The sequence below is a fragment of the Anabas testudineus genome, chromosome 5 (genome assembly GCF_900324465.2).
Source record: "Anabas testudineus chromosome 5, fAnaTes1.2, whole genome shotgun sequence".
In the NCBI taxonomy this organism is placed as follows: Eukaryota; Metazoa; Chordata; class Actinopteri; order Anabantiformes; family Anabantidae; genus Anabas; species Anabas testudineus.
In genome coordinates this window covers 9722011-9735598 of record NC_046614.1, presented here as the reverse complement: position 1 = coordinate 9735598, position 13588 = coordinate 9722011, and the positions used below count along the sequence as shown (strand labels likewise).

Genomic DNA, 13588 nt, shown 5'->3' with positions numbered 1-13588 from the left:
AACAGCAAAGATGTAACAACTGTTGTAAACATGTGTGTGCAGTGGTTGAAATGTATAGACTACTGTTACATATGCTGTCATGAAAAAGTACAAAATTTCTTCAGTTCAGAGCAGTGAAAAACTCCCACATATCTTTGCAGTGATCCACACATGAGTCACTCACGTCATGACGCATGAAGGTATAAACGGACACAATGTTGGGAAACTGATGGGGAAGGTAGATTTACGCAAAGGCTTAGTCATTTGTTCTACCTTGGTGTCTAAACACAGATTGAACACACTAAACGCAGAGCAACATGTTGTCATTTTCTCAAGGGCAACCTGCCTGCTGTGTCATGACTGCAAATGTGTAGAAAATGTGTTTGAGTGGCTGCAGACCCAGATGGGTTCGCGGTATGGAGGTGGAACATGTGTCGACTCTGCCTCGAGGCCATGGATGGCACAATTAGGTGCTCTCTCACCTCTGCAGACTGAGGTCACCGGGCCACTGAGGTCAGGGGTTATTTAGGGTCCTGTCTGCATTACCTTCCTGATCCAACTTAAGATGACTGGGACAGATGATGTCAGCAGCGATGTTAAAGGTGTTTGATCACTAAGAACCTTTCTGAAAACAGTGTTAAGCTGTTCTGTGTTTACAGAGACAGTGATATGTACTGTTCAATTTTTCCCAGGATACATGTTTCACAACCTCATATTTTTCCAGATCTACTTGAATCAACTGCAGCCAAACAGATTTATGAAAAACCCTTTTTTTTTTTTGTTTGCAGGACTTTATGGTCTGCCACAGCAGAGTTTATAATTTGTGTCATGTATAAAAAATGTAAATGTTAGGTTAACCTATAAATTATTCTTCAGTGTTTTATCATGCAGTGTTTTTACAGATACTGCCCACGTTGTGATCCGCTGTTCATCCGTTGTACATTTGTTTTCATGGTGTGTGATTATTAGCAACAACCATAGGCAAATGTGAGGTTAAACGTACATGTTCTAATGTTAAAGGATAAAATGACAAAACCTTTAACACTACATCTTGTGATTTATGACTCTTGTGTTGCACATTTCTTGTAAAGTGTTTTAGGAATGTGCATTCAGAAAAATACCTTAAAATTAGCAATAAGTATTAAAGATAACACTGACGGGTGTAACAACCAAAGGGTTTGATTTCTGTCCTGATAATGAATTGATGGACGAGAACGCAGACACGAGGCTGCATGCGGGCTCAAACTGAAGCCCAAATCTGGAACCCATAAAGCCTTAGACTTTGCAGACTCTGCAACATTAGACGCGGCACTTCTTATTGGCTGAGAATGCCACTTACCCCCTTCCTCTTTCGCCTGCCCAGCTAACGCACACTTCCTGCTTCCCTGCCTTTCTCAGGCTGGACTACGCCCTTTGGAAGTCTAGAGCCAATGAGGAGCGCTCGCAAGCTCCGGGGTTAGAGTTTTGGGTATAAAAGAGGCAGAGGTGGACCTGCCTGTCAGATGGTTTGTTGTTGTTCTGCCTGCCAGGTTGAGAGCGGAATGTGAAAGGGAGAAATTTAACAAGGTAACTCGGAAACAGGACAGCCAGAGCAACGACCAATCCGATGGAGCTTCAGCAGCCGTAACTTTCTTTGATGGAGGAGAAGACTTTTGTTGCACAAGCTCAACCAGTTTACGTTTGTTGAAGCTGTCGGTAAGGGGGAAGAGTAAAAAAAGAGCTTCGCTGCGTTCTGTCTTTGTAGTGGAGTGAGGAAAGTCGTTGGTGGAAGGTACAATGAGAGAAGAGGTGTCCTGCACCAACTCCCCTGAAGGAGGACTGGGGGCCAGTGAAGAGGAACTGGAGCGAGGATCGAAGAAGACCCTCCAAGCGGGAAACCGAAAACGGTCACCTTACCCCAAGAAGGACGGCCTAGTTCAGGCAGAGGAGAGCAGCACCGGGAGCCCCAACAGCCTGCTGCCATCAGGACCCAAGAGGCTGAAGAAAAGCCCCTCGACGGTGGTGTCGTTGGCCCCCACGCCACTGGGCCCCAGGCCGGACCAGCCATTCGAGGACCTCCACTCACAGCGTGTCATTGCCAACGTGCGGGAGCGTCAACGCACTCAGTCGCTGAATGACGCCTTCGCCTCTCTACGCAAGATCATCCCCACGCTACCCTCTGACAAGCTGAGTAAGATCCAGATCCTGAAGCTGGCCTCTCGCTACATCGACTTCCTCTACCAGGTGCTGCAGAGTGACGAGATGGATGCCAAGCTGGCCAGTTGCAACTACCTGGCCCACGAAAGACTCAGCTACGCCTTCTCTGTCTGGAGGATGGAGGGGGCCTGGGCCATGTCCACGAGCCACTAGGACCCATCAAACACTCCTCCTACACCCTCTTGTGTCCACATCTCCACCCCACCACCTCTGTCTGTGTTTGCACTCATTTCCTGAGCTCTGAATTCTTCACCTTTGTTCTGATCTTAATTGTTTCACCTCAGACCTTTGCTTACAGTCTTCATCCTTCTCCCTCTTAGCGCTCTATAATGGTTCACTCCATCTCTACATTAATACTAACGTCGGTAGCTGGATCGATGCAACTAAGACTATTCTGACAATCCCCCTCCCCCACCACCTCATTGTTCCTACCCCCACTGCTCTCCCCTTTCTGTCCACAGTTTAGTCCAGTGCAACAAGATGATCCACTGCAGTCCCTCAGGTATGGACCAAACCTGTACACACACATACACACACACACACACACACACACACACACACACACACACACACACACACACACACACACATTACACATTACAAACTAGTTGCAGTCTTTCTAAAAACAACGACAAATCTGTGCAGCCGGTTTATTTAAGTAATCGTGTTAAATAAAAAAATGACAATAGATCAAAAACACAAACTTAAACTCTAAATTTAAATGTATATATTGTGATTAACCTCCTTCCAAACTAAAGAATTGGAAGCAAACTTGTTTATGGGTGCCTTTAAGAACCAGAACAATGCATAAACATGCACAAATTACAAAAAGTCCTATAATGAAAGATGCTAAAATTAGAGTGATTACAAAACATGAACACATGCTGAGCTTGACTAGATTCACACACAGGAGTTTGATATTTACATGTTGTATAAAAACATTTTTATAACTTTTTAAAATTCAAACCTTTGAAGCAAATATCCATAAGTAATGTATTTCACGCCAATGTATAATATATTCTAAAATAATGTATCATCTCATTTGCAATTCACCTGATTAAATATATAAATGTGTAGTTAGAGTTCTAATGTGAATCTATACTTTCAGTGATTAAGATTATTTATTTTACAGAAAAAAAATATTTTCACTGTTCACTATGCTGAACTCATAGGCTGTTAATGATTTATGCTTTTTTGTTTGTTGTCACATGAAACCTATTTGGTTAAAAATGTTAAGTTTCTCTGATAACATCAAGTTAAAATATCAACTAGGTTGTTGTTGTTTGTGCAACTCATCGTGCCATTGTGGTTGGTAGATATCAATTTTAAGAGGATTCTGTTATTTAATAAAAATAGTTTAAATAGGATATTTGAAAATACTCATCATATTAGACTTATTATGTACTGTATAGTTTGTATAGGACAGTCAGCACACAAAATAAAATGCTTAAAGAAATACAGTAGTGATCAACAGCTGAGATCAATGCAGTAACTTTTAAAATCAAAAACCAATAAACAGTAATTAAAAATAAATTGAAATAAAATATAAAAAGTATTGCTTGTCCATTCAACCCCATCCAGTATATGAGCAAACCTCTCTGCCTTCATGTTTACAAACCTTTTTTGACCTCAAATAAACCTCTGTGTGTCCTAAACACGTTCATCCTCAACAACTCCTCCATAAAAATATGTTTCCCAACCGAAACCATGAATTCAATAAACAACAACACTTGGCGCCGTGAATGCAATAAGTTTGCAGAAAGCCTCTGTGAGCACGTTGGTAGTTTCACTTTATTAACTGAAGTGAACTAACAGCACATTATCATTGCAATCTAAACTCTAAACAGCTCCAGTATTTGACAGACCTTCAGAGTATTTAAGACAAATGTTTTCCTCCAGAATCTGTAGGATCAACTTCACACAGGGTCAGTTTTTTTTTTTTTTTCAACCTTTTTAACAGACTCCAGATTCCTGCACAGGTACAGCATGAAAGAAGGGAAAGAAAGGGAGAGTGAGGAGAAAGGGGGTGGAAAAAAAAAAGCAGAGGCACATCACTCCCTCTCTCTTGCTCTCTCTCCCCTGCAGCCTTGCCCTCTCTCTTCAGGATCTTGTATCGTGCAATCAGGCCCCGCCGAGGCCCAGACAAGCAGGAACCTTTAGATTGGAAACAGTTGTGAGGTATTAGGAAGGTGTGTGTACCAGGGTTAGGGTCAGGCACATGGGCTTGTGTTTGTCAGTGCATGTACGCGTGTGCCTGTGTGCATTTAGGTTTGTGTGTGTTCTGGTCGACTTTAATTAGCTGTGCAGCAGCGCGCATAAGCATGCATATGCAGCCGAGCACGACTGCGGATTAGTCAACTGCTTTTAGTTTTACGAGACTTTAGAGTTTAAATTTTGGCGAGGACACAATCAGCAAGCCCTTCAAAATAAAATGACAGCATAAAAGATAAGCATTTCGATGAAATGAGATCAACAGGCTGAAATAAGATGAGGCGTAATTTGTGTTGCTGTGCTGGAGCGTATACACACTTTTAATCAGCCGGATGACAGGTCGAGGTAAACATGTTGCAAACAGACACACACACACGCACACAGTGACACAGATCTTCACGCAGACATAAATAATTACAAACAGGAATCAGCGAATCCTAAATAATACTACAAGACCTAACATACTGGCTTCATGTGATATATATACACTAGACTGTCGAGACACGTACACATGCAGCCGCCGGCCATGTGCTCACTGCAGGTGTTCCACTCTGCCATATTATTAAACCTCCAGTGGCCCCTGCAGCAGATGTTGAAGGCTCCAGTCAGAGCTGTGGATGGAAAGCCAAGGCCCCTGCACATGGAGCTGAGTGTCCTTGAACGCAGCGCAGCGGTTATTACCTACCACTTTGCCTGCTCTGCCTGTTATCATCAGCTCTGCCGGGGCCACCACAGAGAGTGCTAGAAATTCAAGGTCTGGTTCTGACCTGAATGTTCAATTTTGGGAAAGAGATGAGGTTAGAAAGAGTCGGGGAAAACTTCAAAGAGTGTTACGGACATCCATGTGTGAGTGTCGGTGATGGAACTTCACACTATGTATATTTAAAAGGTTATACTGTGCAGTATGTACTTTGCACGTGTGTCACTCATACTTCTGAGTGTGCAGAGTGTGCAAGATATCACAGATGTGGATAGAAGTTTTCTCAAAGATTAAAAACTGACTCAGAGCTTTAATTCAGTGGTCATTTTTGAGGCTCTCATGGCGTTCCTGGTATTTTGCCCACCCAACAGTTTTTAGGAAGGAAATAACTGAGTAATTGGTTTTACCTCTGAGTATACTTCAAGAAAACTACAAGCCTCCCCCGATATTTTGTACTTTCAGTATAAAATATGCCAAACTATTTCCTTGAGGGGCCACAGCGTACACACACACGAACATGAACGCACCGTGGACATTTGGGGGATTTTGATGAGCATGATTTGAGGACATGTGGGTGTCTGGCTCAACTTGAGACTTTCAGAATGAAACAATTGTTCTGTTTGATTTTGGGGAAAAAAAAAAACAATACTCTCTCTTCTGTTTATTCTATAATCAAAATGCCTGTCACTGCTTTTTCCTCTGCCGGAACCTCTGGCTCTGCTGTGTTCGTGTGTGTGTTTTATACAGTTTGGACTGACCAGCTGTTGGATGCACTTCTGTGCATATTAAATCTCTGGCTTTTACTCTGGACTGTTCTGGGACCAGATGTAAAGTCCTTTGCGGCTCATCTGCGTTTTTAAAAGCCTCAGTCCAGAAGTTGTGGCTTCTGATCGTCATCTTTATTTTTAGAGAGTCAAACTGTGGGCTGAGTGCAGGTGGGAGGATTGTGCGCGCATGCATTTCGATGCTGCATGCATGTGTGCTTGCGCATGTGTTTGTATGTGTTTCAGTTGCTCAGACAGCTGCATGGATAGAGAGTCTTGATGGAATAACTTCTGGTTTGACACGTAGGCAACACTCACAGAAACAAAAGGAGTTAGGAGTGATTTATACCAAATGTTTAAAAATTATTCAAGTGATAAAAAAAACTCCATGAACCCCTTTAAATATGTTTTCTTTCAGGTTTTTATGTCAATTCCAGCTGAGGTAGAAATAACACAATCATGTGCATCTACCAAGAAAATTTGCAATGTTATTAAATAGAAATACATCAAGTGGCTGCTACAGATCAAGTAGTATCAAAAATAAGACTTGAGTTCCTGAAAATCATAAATCTTGTTACTTTAAATATTTTATAGCCAGGCAGTGCAGAGCAAAAAAAATAAAAAATAAAAAGAATATAAGCAGCAGCAGTTGGCTTATAGTTTTTACAAATAAAAGAAAAAGCGTTTGCCAATTTACATGTTCCTGGTTTTATGGACATAAAACTCGTCATGTGACGAGACAACACCTGCAAACACTCATCAGGCTTCTTCTTTTTCTTCTTCTTCTTCTTCTGTTCCTTGTCTTTCTTTCTCCACTGTAATTATGGAGAACTAAAAAAAAAAATTCCCAGATCAAATGTTTGCTTGTTAAAACAGGAGAAGCTGAAGCAAGGAGCTGTAGGGATTTTTCCACTTTCCACTAAACATAAGTGTTTGTTGGTCGCTAGACAGATTTTACAACCTCGACTCCCAAACTTTGACAAGAGTTTTTTTTATGTATGTTTTCGTTTATTTATTTATTTTCCACAACTATGCCACCTCTTCAGACCCCTGACACCTCTTAGAGGCCTTCTTATCTGAAAGTGTTGTACTTTTACCGATTTGAACTCATCTGTGTTTCTCATCTCTGCAGACAACCAACAAATGGAAAATTCTTGACACTCAAAGAAGAAATTTGTTCCTGCCTCACCAGTCGTCGCCACCTTTTCGTCACTTTTTCTTTTTGCTTTTAAGGGAACTCTTTTTTTTTTTTTTTTTGTCTCTGTCTGGACATGTGCTTGACTCCTGACACTGAGATGTGTCCTTGCAGCTTGACTCTTAACAGTTTTCTCTCCCGTGTTTTCTGAAACACTGGTGAGGAAACACGACGGTCCAGTGAACATTTGGAAAGATGAAAACAAGCAAACAAACAAACAAACAGCTGGCCTGCGGTGACAATGAAACAAAACGGCTGCTGGTTCGAGTGCCTTGGGTAACACCGTGATAACCATCAACCACCCGACTCTTCGGATGACTCACTGCCAGACAGACATTAAGATGACTAATGATAATGGCACAGCGATGGTTAGAAGGCGGTCACAGCCAATGAATGTTTACAGCTAAAATGCTAATAAGCTAAACGCTCTGGCTCTCAAAGCCCCGTCTTGTGGCAAAAAAGAAGAGCACGAGGAATCTGACGCAGATCTTCCACTTTGTTGTGCTGTAGTAACTGGATAGCTTTTTGTGTATTTTGGAGTTTGTAAAGCATTTCTCTTTGTGAATCTGGTGTATGCACACTGTATTACTTTAACTGTGCTTCTGCATTACGCTTAGCTTTAAAGAGAAATGTCCATGGGGAAAATGTTTCAAACCACTGATCACAGTTCAGCCACTACTCAACTTGTATCTAGTTTCTTCTATTAGTGAGCGTTGCAGAAAGTTGTATTTTATGCAAGAAACTCTAATAAATGTGTGCCTTTTTTTTCCTGCAGCTTTAAAAAATATTCCTGCAGACTTAAAACTAAAACAGAACATTTCTTATAAAATGTGCCAAAGTGATGATGAAGTGGTTACAGCCACAGTATAGAGGACTCATTTGTAACCATGAGTAGACTAATGCCGTTTGATCTTTTCCTTTTGAATTGTCTCGCATTTGCTTTTGATAATCTTTATTGTGTCGGCTCCTCTGGACAATAAAGTTTTTGTTGATGCTATGCATATCTCAGTGCAGTATTCTGATAAACAACGGAACAAAGCATTACATCAGCAGCCAGTAATTCAGAGAGGAAACTGTGGTAAATGAGCTGAAATAAAATAATACAGCAGCAAAGCGTGGCATGGGAAATAAATAAATAACCATGTTGAAATGAATATAATTTACCTTTATTATTTATTGTTTTTGGAAACTAAAATAGTAGAAAAGAGACAAGAGAAAACCGAGTCATATCTACAAACTGTACAGAAACAAAACAGACAGTAAATAAAGATCCAACTGGACTCAGTATTCAGTTTTAATTAAGATCCACTTTGTTAAGTTCATCTTCACACAAGTTGGTCAGAATGATACGTCAAGGCACAAGGCTGATCGTTTGGTCTCTAAGTAAGTGTAGGATTCATTTTTAAAATGAAATTTAAAAAAATACGTCATTTGCTCTAATTAAGACACAAGTGAAGATGTGATCAGTCAGGTCACTGACTGTTCTCATAAAGCTAGGAGAGCGTCCGGTTCCTTTCGCTGTCATTCGTTTTCACATTGTTATCACATTAACAGAGACTGGACAGGTTTTCAGTTGCAGACGCGCTGCAACGTAAAGAAAGAAAGAAACAACAGAGCAGACATACCGTATTAAAAAAATTATCTATAGCACCATCAAAACTGTGTTAGACATGCAAAGAGCACTTCAGAGACACATGATCTGAACGTATAAAAAGTCATTCAGGTTTTTTTGTTTTGTTTTTTTTTTGTTTGAGAAATGAATTTGTTTATATATCTGTTCTGTGCTTTTGGTGCTGTTTGGATAAAAAAACAAAAAAAAAAAAAAAAAAACAAGAAACATTCACAAACTCTTCAAAGACTTTGAAGTTCTTTAAAGCATGCCAGTCCAGGGACGGCACATTGTTCTCATATACTTTGGTTGCGCTTAACCTGTGTCCAATTGAATTGCACTGTGTGGATGTTCAGCTGTCTCGGTATTATTGCTCCATCCTAACTGCTTAAATGCCGTTGCTTGGTCCAGGGAGCAAAACATCCCTGACGTGCACAGTAAACAGAACGGCAGCTCAGTTTGTCCTCGTTATAAAATATGAATGTATGAAAGAAATGAACGCAAACACACAGCAGGAATGCTCGTCCACAGGTAAAAACACTGGTCCATTTAAGAAACATCAAACTTCAGATATTAAGACCCGAGTCATTGTGACCCTCATATCCTGAGGGCCACGTACTGTAAGTGCACTTTGTATCTGATTGTTATTAAGTCTTTGGACGGGAGTTGCATCCAAAATGTCAGAATGAACCTCCTGACAGAGAAGATCTGCATTGTCACATGTACAATCATTTCCGAGTGGTCACGCTGCACTGAGGCATCATGGGAGACGTCTGCGTTCGCTGACGTGGGAAGAATCTTTTCTTTAAAGAGCATTTTCCTTCCCCCAATAGACCCTGACACTCCAATGACTAGAGGTATTAGCTCTTCAATGCCACCGATACAAACTACAGTATGTCTATACATTTAACATGCATTTCATCAAAGGTTGACGTGTCGTCTTTTATCTGTCGGGGATCACTAACAAAAATTGCAGCAGCCAAGTGTGTTGCTGCACGCGCTCACCCGACAGGCCAAAAAAAAGAAAGAAAGAAAAAAGATGTGGACATACAAAACAATATGAAACATATGCATCTCAGACATTATCGTAGCTTCACTCTGGATTACTGATTCTTCTACAACAATAAAAAAAGAAACTTTGCAAAAACCAAGTCAAATGATTGCGTATTCAGACGAACAACAAATAGGAGCAAACAGTACGTCTGATTGTCAACACGTGTCTCGTCCAACTCACATTACAGACTGGTACAGTGCAAAATGATCAGATCATCTTTTCCTTCATTGGATTTTTGTCACATGCAGACAAATGACATCATCTTAGTGGGACGTGATTTAAGTGCACAGGATATGTCTGTTCTCCTTCACAGGCACGTCCAGCGGGGACGACTCCTTCCGCTTCCGAGTGATTGGCTCCAGTAAGCCGGCGTGACTTTTGACCTGCCTTCAAGGTTACAACAGTTCGAGAGCTCTTGCACGGGTCTTGTGGGAGCGTTAACAAGGCAAATGTGTAAAGTTACGGAGCTGCGTCAGCTCCAAATGCTACAGGAGTGAAGGTCCTTCATTAATCTGGCTCTGGGTGTCCTTCATTTTCAGCTTTTGCTCAGTTCAGTGAGTGACGTCCTCTTCAGGAAAACCCCGCAGAGACATCATCAATGTTGTTCCTCAGTGTTTGTTTGAACCATCAGTGTGTTTGGTCAGACTGCAGCCAGTAGTAAGGAAGGTGGAGGGGTATACAGTGGTCGAACTGAAGAGGACATCTGGTTCCAGTGATGGTCTAAATGCAAAGCTGAGTGTGAGTGTTTCCACTGAGAACTGGCTGAAGGCAGCTGTCAGGAGACTCTTCTTCACAGAGAATCACTCTTCTCTGCTAGTTTTTCTGTCCGTTTCCTTCATAAACAAGCCAAAGATAAATATTTTATCCCACATAAACTCAAACAATATTACAATATTGTAGCAGAGCGTGTTAAATACAGCGCCGTCCTAACCTGTCAGGTGCGAGGGATCCCACCGACAGCGAGGCGATGGCGCTGACGGCCTCGCTGTCCGAGTCCCGTCTCAGCCGCCGCCTCTGTGCCTGCAGGTAGGACAGGTCCACTGTGGCGGCCGAATCCTTCACACTCTGCCAGTACTCACCTGCAGGAAGCGAGGGGAGGGAAAAGAAGGAGAGAGAGAGAGAGAGAGAGAGAGAGAGCGAGAGAGAGAGATTAATGGCCTCAGTCTTTGGTATTTCTGTGTTGTTTTCATCCTGAATGGTTCCTTGAGGGAAAATGCCTGCACTGTATTAATAAAAAGCACTACTTGGTGTTTGATCCACTAGTTGTAACTGTTTGATCTGAATATAAGCATTGGCTGTGATATAAACAGCCCGTGGCCTAAGTCTAAATCCATGTTCATCATTTTAAAAATGTAAACTCAAGTCCAATCTGTTCTCTCTGGGTCTCCAGGCTCGAGTTGTGTGACACACAGTGGAAGTAAAAAATCAATCAGTATTTGCAAACGTGTTCATCTACGAGTGTGTGTGAGTTCTCGCTCTGCATGCAACTCACAGATATTTCACTCCGGGTCTAAATTATGGGCTTAACATTCTTGTGGCTTTGCAAATATTTTTAATTAATCTAATTTGGTTGGGATAACATTTGTGTGCAATCAGGAGGGGATGTTGCGAAGGTCGTGTGCCAGAGAAGTGTTTGAAGATAATTGGAGCCAGGGCAGATGTGTGCGTTTGTGAATGTGTGTGTCTGTCTGTGTGTGGGACGGCTGGAGGGAGGGGTGGGAGACAGGGACGTAAAGGAGGAGAGGTGGCCAGAGAGCAGGAGTGATGAGGACACAGAGAGAGGTCTAACTTAAGCTATTAAGAATAAAAATGTGATGATGAAATGCTGGACACCTTTCACACGCAGGAATATTTAGATTTTATTTTTGTGTGGTTTGTCCTTGTCTGAGTGGAGGCGCTAAAGATAGAGCATGTCGTATTGTGTACAGTTTGTACAGAAGCACAAATTTACTTGGCTTGTGGTAAAAATGGGGGTATGACGATTGGCTGGTGCAGCAGCAATCTGTTTCTTTGATCTCGTGAAAAAGAAAGCATGTTCTCCAGCCTACATCCAAGGAGCAATAACAAGTTGCCCGACACAAATCATTTCCTGAAAAGGCAAAACAAAAAAATGCTGATATGCGTTGGTAGCGTGTTTGCTAACTGGAAAGCAGCTGATGGAAATTTATTTTCATCTCATGTTTATTGTGACGTTTCTGCCTGTGAACTGAAACACAAGCAAAGTGAGACTGATAATGGAAGTGAGATTTAAGGGGGTTAGTACAGTTGTGTTTCTGGGATCTCGTGGGATCAACTCATTGTTCTAGGATTGTAATTCTTTGCTGATGCACACATTTAAAAATATGTATTTGTATATACTGTTTCTGATGCTGAAATCTCTCTGATCCACGTCAGACTGTTGTGTTGAGCAGTCAGTTCTCACCTTGGACCCGGATGACTCTCTGCAGTGACAGAACAGCATTTTCACAAGGCTTCTGGTCCAGCACAGACTGGGACAGTGGCTCCACCTGACACACAAAACCACAATCAGTTATCAGAAGATGTAACATACAGCACAGATCTGTGGAAACACCCGTGTATAACAGACGTGCACACACACAGCTCACCTCCATGCCCAACAAGGCACTGACACAGGCTTCAGAGGCATCGCAGATGGCTTTAAGGTCATGTCCCCCCTCCAAAGCCAGCACCACCCGACCCCCAGCCAGCGACATCAACTGACGGGTCAGGAAGCCAAAACCTATCGGAGAAGAAGGTGTGTACACACGTTAAACCAGCTATAAGTAATATAAGTTGGTATGTACTTGTGTAACATGAATGTAACAAGGGCTGACTGAGGCTTACACTTGGCTGTGACCTTGTAGCCTCCCAGTGATGAAGAATGTCCTTCGACGGCATCAAAGCCAGCTGACACCAGCACCACATCAGGGGAAAACTCATGTGCAATTGGCATCACCACAGTTCTGAGGAAGAACAGAGGAAACAACAGCCTGTAAGCTAATACGGTTCTATTATTATTCATTCAGGCCCTGTGGCCTCGCATGAAATGAGAGTACATTTAAGAAATCATGTTTTCAGCAGGTGTTCATCATTTGTGAACTGGGTATACTGTATAACAATGTGGGCAAGGAAGTCACTGTGAGATTGATTTAACATCGGAATAGACTGAAGAAGGATTAGTTATTGTAATAGACAGAATTTTTTAAGTTGGCTGTAAAGGAAAAAATAAAAACGTCTATGCCTGGTTCAGGTGATTGATTTGCAACTGGTGCACACATTAAATCTGTGTGTGTGACCTTTTTCTGGATTGTTAACTGCAAACATTTACTTCACTGTAAACTCCCTCTAGTTGAAAATGATGAAAGAGGAATTATCAAAGGCCACGTTCCAAGTCCTTGATCTGTGTTCTCGATCCGCTCCTGGTAAGTAGCCAACACTAGAAGGTGGGCTAGCTCACAGGTGTGAATATGTGCAACCGTTTAAATGAGAACCTTTCCCAGATACATAAAGAAGGAAACGCTCACAATCGTACAACTTTCAGTTTCACACAACGTTGGGCAGGTGGCACAACAGTCTCAGTTGTTGTGAGGGATACAAGCAGATAAAAAGGAGACCCCACATATCTGGACCGAGATGCCCACATACTGTATACTCTGCTCAGGGGAGACCACTCTCTTCGCGTCTATGCTCTCGTCCTTGCTTCCTCTCGTCTCCTGCTGCCAGTTATTTAGCAAGAGCGCACGGCCCATGCCGCGTTTGATTCTCTCTCTCTCAGCGGCAGTTCAAAGGCGTTTCTGTGCATCTGGTTCCTATTAGGAGCTCGTCCCTCTTCTCACGTCACTGACAGCCAGCCATCTGGGATCCATTGGGCCTAATTACG

At 42.1% G+C, this 13588-nt stretch overlaps 2 protein-coding genes across 5 annotated transcripts in view; one reads left to right on the top strand and one right to left on the bottom strand.

Moving 5' to 3' along the window:
• The first annotated feature begins 1496 nt into the window (after nt 1-1496).
• Nucleotides 1497-8157, top strand: LOC113155519 (twist-related protein 2-like). Its single transcript, XM_026350301.1, has 2 exons — nt 1497-2677; nt 6983-8157. The coding sequence occupies exon 1, from the start codon at nt 1756-1758 to the stop codon at nt 2326-2328; it is 573 nt and encodes a 190-aa protein (XP_026206086.1). The 5' UTR covers nt 1497-1755; the 3' UTR covers nt 2329-2677; nt 6983-8157.
• Nucleotides 8158-8326: 169 nt separating this feature from the next.
• The window catches only part of LOC113153725 (histone deacetylase 7-like), a 35291-nt gene continuing 30029 nt past the window's right edge, over nt 8327-13588 (bottom strand). For all 4 annotated transcript variants that reach the window (XM_026347471.1, XM_026347470.1, XM_026347474.1 and 1 more), the window contains 5 exons: nt 12553-12671; nt 12315-12448; nt 12131-12215; nt 10640-10787; nt 8327-10541 (listed from right to left, as the gene is read on the bottom strand). In XM_026347471.1, the coding sequence (XP_026203256.1) occupies nt 10499-10541; nt 10640-10787; nt 12131-12215; nt 12315-12448; nt 12553-12671 (529 nt within the window). In that variant the 3' untranslated portion in view covers nt 8327-10498. The remainder of the gene's footprint in view (nt 10542-10639; nt 10788-12130; nt 12216-12314; nt 12449-12552; nt 12672-13588) is intronic.